General features: G+C 33.5%; 3 protein-coding genes across 3 annotated transcripts in view; 1 reads left to right on the top strand and 2 right to left on the bottom strand.

Moving 5' to 3' along the window:
- Positions 1-15,021, top strand: part of LOC136840036 (Na(+)/citrate cotransporter-like) — a 73,351-nt gene that overhangs the window by 11,042 nt on the left and 47,288 nt on the right. The gene's annotated exons all lie outside the window — the stretch shown is intronic.
- On the bottom strand, positions 3,013-7,765 carry LOC136840033 (blastula protease 10-like). The gene is made up of 5 exons (XM_067106338.1): positions 7,614-7,765; positions 6,157-6,291; positions 5,684-5,767; positions 4,929-5,067; positions 3,013-4,038 (listed from the first exon to the last, which is right to left on the bottom strand). Exons 1-5 carry the CDS (start codon positions 7,714-7,716, stop codon positions 3,810-3,812), a joined length of 690 nt encoding a protein of 229 aa, XP_066962439.1. The 5' UTR covers positions 7,717-7,765; the 3' UTR covers positions 3,013-3,809.
- LOC136840035 (astacin-like metalloprotease toxin 5) lies at positions 8,112-14,304 on the bottom strand. The gene is made up of 6 exons (XM_067106339.1): positions 14,145-14,304; positions 12,087-12,173; positions 11,037-11,265; positions 10,063-10,149; positions 8,864-8,973; positions 8,112-8,317 (listed from the first exon to the last, which is right to left on the bottom strand). Exons 1-6 carry the CDS (start codon positions 14,199-14,201, stop codon positions 8,117-8,119), a joined length of 771 nt encoding a protein of 256 aa, XP_066962440.1. The 5' UTR covers positions 14,202-14,304; the 3' UTR covers positions 8,112-8,116.

Raw genomic sequence — 15,021 nt, forward strand, 5'->3', positions numbered from 1 at the left:
GTGAAAATAAACAAGTAACTAAAACAGATTGTTAATATACCAAATCTCTGCCTTTCTCGGAAATCGGAGCGATCTTTCGCTACGTTCAAACTAACGAAAAAATAGATCTTTGTTGTCAAAATAGACATACGACATGAAGGGAATGGCGCCTCTGTGCTGTCAGAACAAGAGACGATAACAGATGGTCGTCTTCGACATCTCTCGCGATCAGATGACAGTCGAATTTGCCTGGTTAAAGTTGTACTGAAGCTAAGGAGTCGACGGTCCTTGGCTTACGAGAGAGTGGTTGGATGTTGTGGGCTGTGGATTCCATTCTCTGGCTGCAAGGAGAAGAATGAGAATGGTAGGAAAAGACGTGGAAGAATGAGAAAAGTAGTGTGATGAGTACAGGAAGACGAATGAGAATGGTAGGAAAAGACGTGGAAGAATGAGGAGAATAGTGTGATGAGGAGTACAGGAAGAAGAATGAGAATGGTAGTGAAAGACGGGGAAGAATGAGAAGAGTAATGTGATGATAAAAGAATGAGGACGGTAGGAAGAATGAGAAAGAGAGGGAAGAATGAGAAGAAGGGTGTGGTGGTGAGTGCAGGAAGAAAAATGAGAAGCGAAATAGGAAAGAATGAGGTGATAGTGAGAATATGAAAAAGAATGAGATGAGGAGACGAGGAAAATCCTAAGTGAGGCGGTAGGGAGAAAGGAAGAAGAAATTGGAAAACGAAAAGCCATGAATGATAAGGTCGGAAGAGAGAGAGAAATAGATAAGGCTGGGAGAGGAAAAAAAAAAGATAAGGTTGGAAGAGAGAGAGAAAGAAAACGATAAGGCTTGAAGAGAAAAAAAAGAGATAAGGTTGGAAGAGAAAGACAAACGGAGAAGGACGAGAAAAAGAGACGAAGAAAATAATTGTTTGTTATTATTATCATCCAAAATATACATTCATATTTATAAAGATTCCACAGAAAAGAAGCTCCAATATGAAAGTAGGAAAAGCGCAATGAAGAGACTGACAAATAAGACATAATTATAAACAAATAAACACATACACACAGCACATACACAAACAACAGTACACCGTAGTTCAGAAACACAGGGCAACGGTACACAGAAAATACACTCGATGCGGTAATCTCAATCCTCGCAACATTATCTGAATGCTCTTGCAATTGTTTAAATCCCTGGCCTCTCTGGACACGCACGTAGTTGCTTTTAATTGATGTTTGAAGGATTTAATGCTTTGTTTGTGCTTTTGTGAGAGAATTTAATGCTGTTGTTTCTTTCCAATGAACACCACATTCTTTGGCAGCTTGAATTTCAAGTCAGTGGCCCCTTAAGGCTTGTTCCATATGAATAGGGTTCATCTTCTGAATAATAATATAATAATAATAATCATAAACAGCATATTCTTTGGATGCTTGAATTTCAAGTCAGTGGCCCCTACAGGCTTGTTCCATATGAATAGGGTTCATCTTCTGAATAACAATAATAATATTGATGAGGAGTTTAAGATTTGTCGCTAATAAAATAATATCCTTTTTATATTCACATATTCACAGCTTTTAATAAATCATTGGAATTTTGCAAAGCAGATTTGTAGCGACTATAAAAATGAAGATGAAGGTAAAATAACACACTTTTCTTGAGTGTAAATCTTGATATATTGTTTAATGAATTCCTTAAGGTTCAAGTGTATTTTTTGACAATATGCCAAGATTCTTACACAAGAGAGGGGTTTTATTGAGTCTCATTTTATCACTTTTAAAGAATGGGATTGTTCTTTATGTTCTTTCATAAAAATAATATTAATAATAATAATAATAATAATAATAATAATAATATATAATGATAATAAGCAAAACGCAATGTATATCCATATATCTACTTGTAGTCTGCTTCGCGTAGAACAGTGCAGGTGGCTGGGTCTCTAATCCCTCTCCCCTCCCCCCTCCCCACCCTCAACCTTTCCCTACCCAAGGAGGTCAGATACCACGCTTCCCCACCCCAGCCTTGACGGTTAAGCCGCATTTGTAACATGCATGGCATTTCAAATTATCGTCATTGTAATATCTTCTTTTTTTTTTTTTTGCTGATAATACAAAGCGGCTCTCCTGGGTGACGCTTATAGAAAGACTGAAGAATATGTCATATTCAAAGCTCTTGAACTCGCAGAGAGAGAGAGAGAGAGAGAGAGAGAGAGAGAGAGAGAGAGAGAGAGAGAAAGTGCAGTTAGTTGCACAGACGCCACATTTATTGTTAAAATTGTCCTTTTTAAGGTTTGGCAAATTATACTAAGACTATGTCTTAGGAGAATGTGTATATTTTCTTAGTAGTTAGAGAGAGAGAGAGGGGGGAGAGAGAATATTCATTTCTCCATTTCTCCAGAGGTGACATTCCCCTTGACAGTGGGATTTGGAACCCCCGAAGTATTGGTTGAAATACTGGGAATACTCTTAGTCTGTTGTGCTCGTGAGGTTATATCAATAATACTTGCCTCTGATCCGCCCGTGGCTTCGGGGTGTATACGTAGAATATACGCATGAGGTACCACTGAAAATCTGTGCACCCGTAACTTCATATATATATATATATATATATATATATATATATATATATATATATATATATATATATATATATATATATATATATATATATATATATATATATATATACATCTATACAGTATATATACAGTATATATATATATACATCTATACAGTATATATATTTATATATATATGTGTATATGTACATACAAATATATATGTATATATATATATATATATATATATATATATATATATATATATATATATATATATATAACTGAATTGATGTATATATATATATATATATATATATATATATATATATATATATATATATATATATATATATATATATATATATATATATATATATAGTATGTAACATCAATTCAGTTTCCTAACTTTCTTCCCTTCGAGTCTCGAGCCCTACTTGCTTTGCAGGTTAGAGCTGAATGAAACTCATTACAGTAATTTTTTTTATATGTATTGAAAACATCATAGCTGCTGGCAATTAAAAATATTGTTAGGAATTGATATCAAATACTTGTTTGGTTAAAGAGTGGAGAAATATTTTTGCAAAAAAAAAAAAAAAAAAAACTTTCATTCAAGGAAACTTCGCCAGTTTTATTGTGGTTGTCTTTAGCTTCACAAAACTTAAAAAAAAAAAAACACCGAAAATTTAAAAACAAACTTAAGAAAATCGAAATAAAAACCGAAGTTAATCAAAATAATATGAAAGGGTCCACTTTCTCCAAGTGACTGGAAGGTGTTTTTAATTATCAGATTTTGCGTCTCATGAAATATTCCCATAAATTCTGAAAGTAAAAAATGATCGTTTGAAACTCTACAATTTGTGTGTGAACACATCATATATATTTATGAATACATTCATATAATATATATATATGTGTATGTAATGTATATATAGACATATATACATATGTATATATATAATATATATTTGTATATATATACATATGTATGTATGCATAATATATTTGTGTATAAATATATGTATATATATACATATGTATATATATTGAATGCCTCAGCATTTAGACTAACGTGACTTCAAACAGAATCCCACAAAGGAAAAAATTGATTCACTGCAGTCCGAATTTAGATTCTGTCTGTCGAAAGCATACCCAAAAATACAACAAAATCGAGCCGTGTAATCACGCATGGGCACGCACAGCCCGGCGCTGCACGTAATACAAATGTAATCAGAGAGAAAGAGAGAGAGAGAGAGAGAGAGACGGGGAACTTCACTTCAGGAAAGCGGCCACCAGAGGGCACAAGAAGTGCATCAGAATTGACCAGGAAACTCGCGTCCCGCCGGCCATCGAGAGCGCCGGTTTCGTCGGTGGTCCGTTGGTTTTGAATTTGACGTCCACTTGGAATCCTTTGCTTCCGGCGTTCCTGACGTCCAGGAGGAAGGCTACGGGACCGACGAAGTTGCTGACGCTGTTAGTTACTTCGGCAAATGCGCAGACGCTGAAAAATAACGAGATAAATGAGAATCGGTTAACTATAAGTACAACCCTTCGGTGTACCGTGGGCTATACGTTACATCTCAAATTTAACGGACTTCCGTATTTATCGGCTGTTTTGCTATCCTATCGATTTAGATGCGATATATTTTATAGATAAATCTCTTCAAATGAATGTTTGGTGTTGTTTTAGGTTAGATGAAAGACAGTAGGCATAGATAGGGTCCTTGCTACTTAACAGACTGTTATTTACCATAAAGCAATACCCTCAATGTGCCGATGTGCTGAGGTGTGTGTGTGTATATATATATATATATATATATATATATATATATATATATATATATATATATATATATATATATATATATATATAGTAACGAAGACCCAAAACTTGGTAGTAATGTAAGGGAGATATGGCTTTACAAACATCTTCGCAAATACTACTAATAAAATGTTTTATCAATTCATCCCCAGCGTTCCGCTTGATATTCAGATTTCCGGGAACATTTTGAGTAAAGCTGCAGAGCATTGTTTAAAACATATCAACCAGAGAGTACTGTCAACGTCTGAATCACTGAGAAAATTTGGAGTTAAAACCATCTTTTAATCTTTTGCCAAAGATATTTAGACTAGAGAACTCCATGTATCTTAATCTTCAATTTGTTAAGAATATCTCAAATTATTGCCCAACTGAATGAAACACTTTGAATGGAGAACGACGCTAGTAACTAAATTATAGAAAATATTGTGACCACTAGCCTGCCTTGTTATCTATATTGCTAAAAATATGTTGCCTTAGAAAACTGTATTATTGGTCACAAATCTTCATTCTACCAAGTACTATATAATAATCACTTCACAATACAGTACACTATTCGCTCCATAACTTACGTAAAAACATCTGTAGCAGTGAAGACTGTCAGGCTAGCGTCGAGGCAATTGGGCGCAGACTGCTGAAGGTGGAACTTGGTGAAATTGAGGTGAATAATTTGTCCCTCGTGAGCCTTAATCTGGTAAACACAAGTTGTACCTGGAAAGCAATTCAAATTAATGAAGAAATACTTATATAAAAAGGAAGGGGTTGACTTTGTACTTTAAGGGGAACATTGGCACTGGAACTAGTAAGAGGGGGAGGCGCCCCCACCACGTCACCCCTCAACCGAAATGTGCCAGTACCTAATGATGAATAAATCTGATACTACTGTGCAGATGTTAATGAATTCTGTAACGAAATATACACATTCTTTCGAGAATAAAAAGCCACTCTGTTCAGAACAGAAATTGCCGTCATCTGGAAAGGACTATTCAGAATAACGATTTTTTAAAAGATATAAAATCATTCATAATTAGATATCTAATTCATTAATAAGTCAACTAATCAGTTTATTTATTTATTAACTTTTTCCCTTATATAACTCCACATTACCTTCATTTCGGCTCAGAAATTTCGATCTCACACAAGGTCCTTTAAACATAGTTCCTGTCCCTAGTACAATAAAGCACTTATTTCGAATTCACAACAAACTTCACACACCCTTTCTTTTTTTTTTTGGGTGGGGCGGGGGACGCGTGCGGGTTAGGGCTGAAACAAATTGAACGTATAGGAAAAAACGTATGATGAATCATAAAAAAATGTTAAAGCTTACCTGCTTTTATTTTGGAGGGATGGTTAGGTGACAGTAGTACGGTATCCTCTGTTATTATCTGGTTGCAGGATGGTAACTTATTACCTGTAAAAGAGATAATAATTTGTAATATCTGTGCAGTTTAAAATCGTCTTCACTTGAAAATAAATGAAATACAAAATAAACAATTGTAAGGTTAATTGTACCACAAATCATTTTGTGGATAAATATAAAATAAAAGAACTATAAGGCTAATTGCACCACAGATCATCTCTTACTAAAAGTAATTAATTATCTTGTACTGATCTTTTCATTAAGGAAAATATTAGTAAGATTAACCTTGCTTGAAATAATCCCGTATTCCAGTTTGATAAACCTGGCTTATTAATAAATACATAAAAAAGGCTACAAACAAAATCATCTTCTCTTTCCACGATGAAGCAGTTTTACCTGCTAAAGCATTTAGTTATTTACTAAAGCAATTTGTTACTTACGGTAATAATCGCCTTGAACATTCTGGCAACTTTTACCGGCTGTCCCGGGAGGACACACGCATTCGCAGTCGCTGCCGGTGTAACCGCCGTTCTCGCAGGGATCCTTTGTTCTTCCGCAGCTACTTAGCCACTTAGCTGTGGATATATAATAATAATATAATAAACCAGTATTATTATTATTATTATTATTATTATTATTATTATTATTATTATTATTATCCAGAAGATAAACCCTATTCATATGGAACAAGCCTACCACAGGAGCCACTGACTTGAAATTCAAGCTTCCAAGGAACACGATGCTCATTTGAAAGAAATAACTGAAGGAATAATTTACTTACATTTTTTATCTATGTATTTATTAATTTTTTTTTTTTTTTCATTTTTAATAAGCGATCTCTTCTTTCTGTGTGTCCCTTTACCGTCTGTAACTTACTTCAAATAAACACCATGTTTTTGGAAGTTTGAATTTCAAGTCAATGGCCCCTGTGGTTGGCTTGTTCCATATGAATAGGGTTCATCTTTTGAATAATATTAATAATAATAATAATCAAGTACAGTAATAGGAAATACTAAAAGAATAAATCGGTTATCAGAAAAGAAAGAATAAATTCATAAATTGATAAATGAATAAGATAAAATGTAAGTGAACTGTTAAAATACAAAAAAGATTCTAATTATTGCATCTTCGCTTGAACTTTTGAGGTTTTAATTGACAGGTGGGTTTAATAAGGCTGTACAGGCATGACTGAGGTGGGTTTAAATTGGGTAATTTGGGTCCTTGTGCCGTGTAGGTTTTAAAGATCTAAAGTTTTATGCTATTATTAATTTGATTAGGAATAATCAGATCAAGCAAATATTCGGGAGGGAAGTATAGCAAAGGCAAGACCTCGCAGACATTAATGTTCGTCAGTCTAGTTTGAAAAATCATGAAGAAGAAACACGTGAATATACTACTACTACTACTACTGATAATAATAATAATAATAACTGCAATATAAACTTAATGGCATCCAGACGGCCATGCCTTTTAATGAAGTATGTTTGAAAGAGGGTCTTCTTCCGTAATAATAATAATAGAAATAGCATGAGTCACTAAAATGATGAAGGCATTCTCAATGGTGTAAATTTTTTAATACATATTAGAAATATATATACAAAAGAGAGCTTTTGAGAATCCGTTCGATTCTGAATCTCAGTCTGAGATGGTGAATCGAGCAGGTTCTCGAAAGCTCTCGTTTGTATATGTATATATATATATATATATATATATATATATATATATATATATATATATATATATATATATATATATATATATATATATATATATATATATTGTAATATATATTACAATTATATATGTATATATATATATATATTTAATATATATTTACAATTACATTACTGTGGATTTCTTCATTAATAATAATAATGATAAATCCCCCAATACTTACAAATACAACGGTAATGGATATTGACAAACTTCTTGTCATAGAATGACAGTCGGCCTTTGGATCGGCCTAGGAGCCCCTGGTACTGGATGTCATTTGCTATCATGGTTGGGTTCCAGTCCCTGGAGAAGATCTGTTAAAGTTTATTGCAAAGTTATAAGTGTCTTTAAGTTATGGATATAGCTAATGTATATATGTGTGTATATGTATGTATATATATATACATATATATATGCATAAATTATATATATATATATATATATATACATATATATATATATATATATATATATATATATATATATATATATATATATATATATATATATATATATATGTATATATATATTATAATATATATATGTATATACATATATATATATATATATATATATATATATATATATATATATATATATGTATATATATATATATATATATATATATATATATATACATATATATATATATATATATATATATGTACAGTAGATCCCATCCTTACATCAGGTCTCTTGCATGACTGACGTGTAGTCGAACGGAATGTCGTGAGTGTCGTAGCTTTCGTTGCTGACTTTCTCGAATAAATGTCTCCCCTGGGGGTCGACAGACGGATAGTTGATGGTGATGTATTCGTCTCTGTCACTCCTCAGTCTCTGGTAAAGGAAGCCGAGAGCGACGCCCACGCTCGCTGTGATGTGCTGTTTCTGCAAAAAAAGTTTTCAAAAAGAAAACTATTGTGCAGGATTTGTCTGTCCGTCCGCCCTCAGATCTTAAAAGTTACTGAGGCTAAAGGGCTGCAAATTGGTATGTTGATCATCCACCCTCCACTCATCAAACATGCCGAATTACAGCCCTCTAGACTTAATAGTTTTTTATTTTATTGAAGGTTAAAGTTACCCATAATCGTGCCTCTGGCAACGATATAGGAAAGGCCACCACCGGGCCGTGGTTAAAGTTTCATGGGCCGCGGCTCATACAGCATTATACCGAGACCACCAAAAGATAGATCTGTTATCGGTGGCCTTGATTATACACTGTAGTGGCTGTACGGAAAGCTCGATTGCGCCGAAGAAACTTTGGCGCATTTTTTACTTGTCTTCTTGCAAAATCAATAGTCTAATATCTATTTGGCGTCTTGCTTTTACAAGATTTCATAACGAAACAAAAAATGAATATTATATCTAAACGTTCTCACGACTACGTATTATTAAAAAGACTTGAATTTGAAGTCGAAGTCGGAGTCAACTTACGCTCGAACACTCGTTGGAGATTGTGAGGTACTGAACGCGCTGTTTCTGTTTACCCAGGTGAACGCTGCAGGTGTTCTCTTTCGAAAAGGCCAGAACGTGCTCGTCTTCTCCTGCGGTGAAGAGATGGCGAGAAATATCATTTTCCATTTCCTTATAAAAAAGAAACATTAAAAAGGATATAAAAAAGAAAATAAAATAGCCGCTAAAGATGGCATGGGGGAGGGGAGTGACTCAGAATGATTGGGGGATGGGGAGGGGGTGTGCTTGGGAGTTTGTTGGTGGGGGGAGGGGGGTAAGATATATTTAATGTCCTCTCTCTCTCTCTCTCTCTCTCTCTCTCTTTTAAGATTTAATTCTCTTCTGCACTTTATCATTATTATTATTATTATTATTGAAAAGAATGGCATTCAGAGTGCCATTCTCGTTAACGAAGTTTGCCTCAAAGAGGATCTTCTCCCATATTATTATTATTATTATTATTATTATTATTATTATTATTATTATTATTATTATTAAGCATGTACGTAATCAGTCATCTTTACAGATTAGCTTCGTGCACGCCCTTTCCTCTTAGTGGACAAAAATGCACGTAACACTCTCCTTCAAGATGAAATCTTTAGCTTTCTGTTTCAGTTTGCTTAAGTGAATTTCAACAACGTACTATTTTGTAAAATATGGCATTAACGATAAGTACAGTATTTAGCTTTAAACACCTAAGAATCAACAGCTTTAAACATTGTACACTGGGATTAAAACACAGCTTTCAATATTATACATCACCGGTAGGTATACGGTTTTGAAAACCCTAATTTAGCAAAAGGTTAAAAGATTTATAAAGTGTACATATGCAATGGGTAAAGTCTTCGCATTATATACAAGCACCAGGTGAAGAACTTCGAACATAATAGCAACAGGTAAACAACTGTCAATATCCGGCGTCACCAACAGGTAAACAACAACTAGTATACATCGTGTGTTACCAACAGGTTGATTACGAACAGGCAATCAACTGTTAACATAGTGCATTACCAACGGGTAAACAACTACAACAACAGATAAACAACTGTCAGCATCGTGCATCACCAACAGGTAAGCAACAAAAACAAATAAACAACTGTCAACATCATGCATTACCAACAGGTAAACAACTGTTGACCACTAACCCCAAAGTTTTTTTTTTTTTTTTTTTGCCAACTGACCTTCAACATAAGGACGAAATTTTAGGCAGGTGCCCTTTGACCACTCCTGCATGGCTTCCCTGAAGAGTTCCTTGTAGGGCTTAGTTGCTGCAGGGGTCAGGAATCAGGAAGACATAAAAATATTATAATTATTCGCTTATATCAACGTTTGGTTCCTTTTCCTAATCGGTATACAGTCAGGATTTTTTCTTGGTACGTATTCTTGTATTTGTATCGTGTTCAGTACTTGTAGAGCAATCGGACAAGATTCAAAGTCATTAACATTCTTATTGACAAGATCAGCTCAACTAGGCAAGACTGCAGGTCATTAGCATTCTCACTGACAAGATGTATGGAATACTTGAATAGATGATGAGGATAATTAAAAACAATTACAAAACATCGAAAAGGAGAAAGAAAAAAGTCGATTAAATTTTTGGGGTAGAAATCACGCTAAAAATTCTTTATTTCTTTTTTTCAGCTTTTTTTAGAATTTACGTCTTTCTTGGGTAACTTATCTCTTTATGTTGTAATCTAGTTTATCAAATACAGAATATAAATCATTGTGTTTTTATAGTCCGGAGAAGAGTTTTAAAACTAAAACATGCTAAGATAATTATGAAACAGTAGACATATTTTAATTTAAATAAAATGCCTAATAATCTAAACTACACAATATTTCTACATCATATAGAAGCTTGTAAGTGCAACGACTTTTAACAATTAATATACAGTAATATCAAACGATAAAATTCTTTTAAATTTCTGTTTAATATATGGGCTTTAGAGCACACTGATCTTACACATTTCTGTATCTGATCTTTGGCGATTGACATAATATAACTTCAACAACAGAATTCTTTTACATTTCTGTATCGTACAGAAGTTTTAGAGTACAACGATTCTTTAAGATTACCAAACCATAACATTAAACGAAAGAATTGCCTTTTACTGGAGTGAAAACCAATAAGTCAAATATTACCAAACGAACGCACCAGTGCTTGTGAAACCGTAGGGCACCTCAGGCGTGTAGTAACTCTTGTCAGCTACCCAGAGCAGGTCACTGCTCAGAGGCTTCCTGGTCTCAAACAGTGCCCTGAACGTGTCAGGGGCCAGTAACATGCCCCCGAAGTTCACGGAGTCGTCATCGTCCTCTTGGGCATCTTGGGCACTGGGCAGGTCGGAGTGGTAGTCAATATCGTTGTTGTGTGAAGAGTCTTTGTTCTGGGACAAAATTGGGATGAGGTCGATGAGACAGGAAGCTTCTTTTTAATGTATTTTTCTTGGAGTTGTAAAATGCATATTTTATGCATGTTGTTTTTGATGGAATTGGAAAAAAACGTATTTTATGTATGTTGTACGTATTGCTTTTGTTGGAATTGAAAAAAACTTATTTTGTATGTTTATGTTGACACTTTCAGCCACGGCCCGGTGGTGGCCTGTCCCATAGTGTTGCCAGCCGCACGATCATGGCTAACTTTAACCTTAAATAAAATAGAAACTACTGAGGCTAGAGGGCTGCAATTTGGTATGTTTGATGATTGGATTGTAGATGATCTGCATACCAATTTGCAGCCCTCTAGCCTCAGTAGTTTTTAAGATATGAGGGCGGACAGAGATAGTTACCTTTTAAAGAAAACTGAAAATGAAAAATGAATTCAATGAATGACAATAAAACTCAGTGCATTAACAATCGAATCACAGTGGGAATTATCACATCATGATGCCTCAACAAAATAAATGTGCTATTTGATTTTTTCTCATTTTAGCTGACGGTAAATACGTATAACCAATATCACTGAAAAAAAATATTAACTATTCCTTTACACATCAGTTAAAATTAAAATAAAGAGTCAGTAGAGAGAATTAATTAACAAAATGTGGAATATATAAAGATATTTCTTTTAATCTTAGCTGACGGTAAACATCCACAGCCTATATCACTGAATAAAACATTAAATACCCATCTAAACATCAGTTTAAAAATAAAATAAAGAATCAATAGAGAGAATAAATAAAAAAAATTAATTCATAATCATACGTACCGTCGAATCCGGGGAGTCAGGCTGCACAGTGTCAAGAAACAGATCGGGGTCATCAACAGTCAGTCTATTACCCGTTGTCGCGGAGATCTTCGGAAAAGAAAGAATTATAATGATCTTCATTAAGTAATGTTCCCCAAAAGGATTATAGATTCATCAATAAATATGACCTTTATCAAAGAACTTGCCTTCGTTAGATAACAGTCTTCAAAAGATGGGAAATTGCTTGACCTTCGCCAAAGAAATTATTATTATTATTATTATTATTATTATTATTATTATTATTATTATTATTTGTATAACAATCATCAAAAAACTTATTACTATTATTATTATTATTATTATTATTATTATTATTTGTATAAAAATCATCAAAGAACTAGTATTATTATCATTATTATTATTATAAATGTGTAAATATTCATGCGGACTACGCCGTACAATACTTGCCCAACGATTTCATCATAATATTATAACAACCGTACGTCAAAGAGAGAAACAAAATAGTGAGAAGCAACCGGGAAACAGCTAAACAACAAACAGACACAAAAACCAACATAACTAAAACTCGCACCAGAGATCATTTAACATTTCATTCCACAAGAACAATCAACGCGTCGCCTGTCTTTTGTTTTCCTTGCGCAAAAGAAACTTAACGTGACTTCGCCACATAATATCACTGTTTAAATAGATGGAAGCTTAATGATCGTGACTTCACGTGATATTTTCCGGCAAATAGAAACCTCTGTTTGGCAAATGTCCCCTAAAGCAGATACGGCGTGCATGCCGGAGATAATGTTTACATTATTAGCATGTAAATTCTTGCATTAATTGGCTGGAATTCTTCATCAGTTTTGGGTAAACAGAGTTCGTTTTCTTTGAAGTGAGACGGGAATAATTTAGAAAACGAGAGTGAGATTTGTCGAGTAATTTACTTGCAAAGAATATTTCAAGAGATATATCTATTCATCTATCTATCTACTACAAATATATATATGTATATATATATATATATATATATATATATAAAATGTGGGTACTAACTATAAAAAACAACTAACGAAGGATAATGATAGAAGGAAAGAAAGACTCAAGGGTAGTGCACTTGGTCCCTGCCTGTTTCTGCTCGATATGTTTTCAGTTTCTTTTTGTTTTCCACTGTTATTCTACAGCTGATTTTTTTTCAGTGCGATGTAAACATTTCGTGAAATCACTGATAATTTTTTTGTAACTGGAGGAGTAAATAAATGAAAAGTGACTGAAAGAACACTAAATGAACTAAGGAACAGAAGACGCATACAGAAAGGAAGATTTGAACAACTGAAAGAATTTATGAATGGTGCAAGAGTAGAAAGACAAGGAAATAAATAAGATAAAAAAAAATACTGGAAGATGAGCAATTGACTGACAGAATCAAAAGAAGAAAAAGAAGAAGAAGATAACAGAGGAATGAAACAATTAGAAGAGAGAGAGAGAGAGAGAGAGAGAGAGAGAGAGAAGCAATTTCAAGAACAACATACATACGTAGTAATCATGAGACAAAGGGACTAAAGAAGAGGAGACGAAATTAATAAAGAAATAGAAAGAAAGGGGATGGAAGAGCGATTTAAATAAAGTAAGAAGAGGAGTGACTCAAGGAAATAAGCTATAAAAACACGCGAAAAATAAGAAGTAAAGCAGAAAAGAAGGAAGGAAAAGACGAGTGACAGTGTGCTGGCAGAAGGATAAAAAAAAAAGGAAAGGAAAGTTGGAATATGAGGAAGATACATTTATGATAAACTGGAGAAAAGGAAAAATCGGGGTTCAATAGCAGTCCGTTTGAGAAAACTATAAAGCTAACTTGCTCAGAAAAAAAATATATATATATAATATATGTAGACAGATATTATTGTGCATTCATTCATGCAAAAATCATGATATTTCTCCCACAGAGAATGCGTGATGTAAACGCATCCTAACTAAATTCATAATTCCTACCCCAAAAAAATTAAAAGGACAAAAGTCTACAAATGAAAATACAATTAATCCTTCAACGACAATTACACAACAAAAGACACTTACAGTTTGCGTAGAGACGAGGTGGAACAATGACGCAACGAGCAGGACCTGAGGCAACATCCTGGCCTTGACGGTGTCTGAAGACCAACTGTCACGGGACCCAGAATCTCCCCTTGCTTTTGTCTCGGCATCGGAACTCCCAAACAAATCAGAGACGTCATGCGTAGAGCGAAACGATTATTTACAGTTGCCTATGCGAATTTGGTCCTCGTTGTTTCCATCAGACTTTTAACCGCAGGAATAAGATATATGTCAGAGGAGGGTGTCTTAGGATAACTTGACCAGTATACAATCAGTTCAAGTATTTGTATTATCCATTATTGCTTCCCCCGTCATGTCTTGATATATTCATTCATTAAATCTTCATTCTTCCACGTTATCTTCTTATTTAATCTAAAAGGTATTTTCAGTGATTAGGTTGAAATTAACGAAAAGGTTCCACGATTCATTAAAAATACCTCAAGAAGTAGAGAAGCAATACAAAGGAACTTGAAGCGCAAAAGTGATTACATCAAAACACGAAAGAAAGAAAAACAGGTAATATATATATATATATATATATATATATATATATATATATATATATATATATATATATATATTTTATATATATATATATATATATATATATATATATATATATATATATATATATATATATAATCAGTGTTTCATTATCCGGCAGTATACTGTAACAAGAGAATGCATCTTAAAACTGGGTTTAGATCATCGCAGAGTTTGGTTTACTGAATGCAAAATCATTCACAAAAACACTGAAATACTTTATATGACAAAAAGAAAACCAAATAAAAGATAAAGACCTAGGAACATTAGTAGGAAAATATAACGGTTCTTTTACATGTAATGTTAATGCTTAGAG

This window comes from Macrobrachium rosenbergii, chromosome 7 (assembly GCF_040412425.1).
Source record: "Macrobrachium rosenbergii isolate ZJJX-2024 chromosome 7, ASM4041242v1, whole genome shotgun sequence".
Lineage (NCBI taxonomy): Eukaryota > Metazoa > Arthropoda > Malacostraca > Decapoda > Palaemonidae > Macrobrachium > Macrobrachium rosenbergii.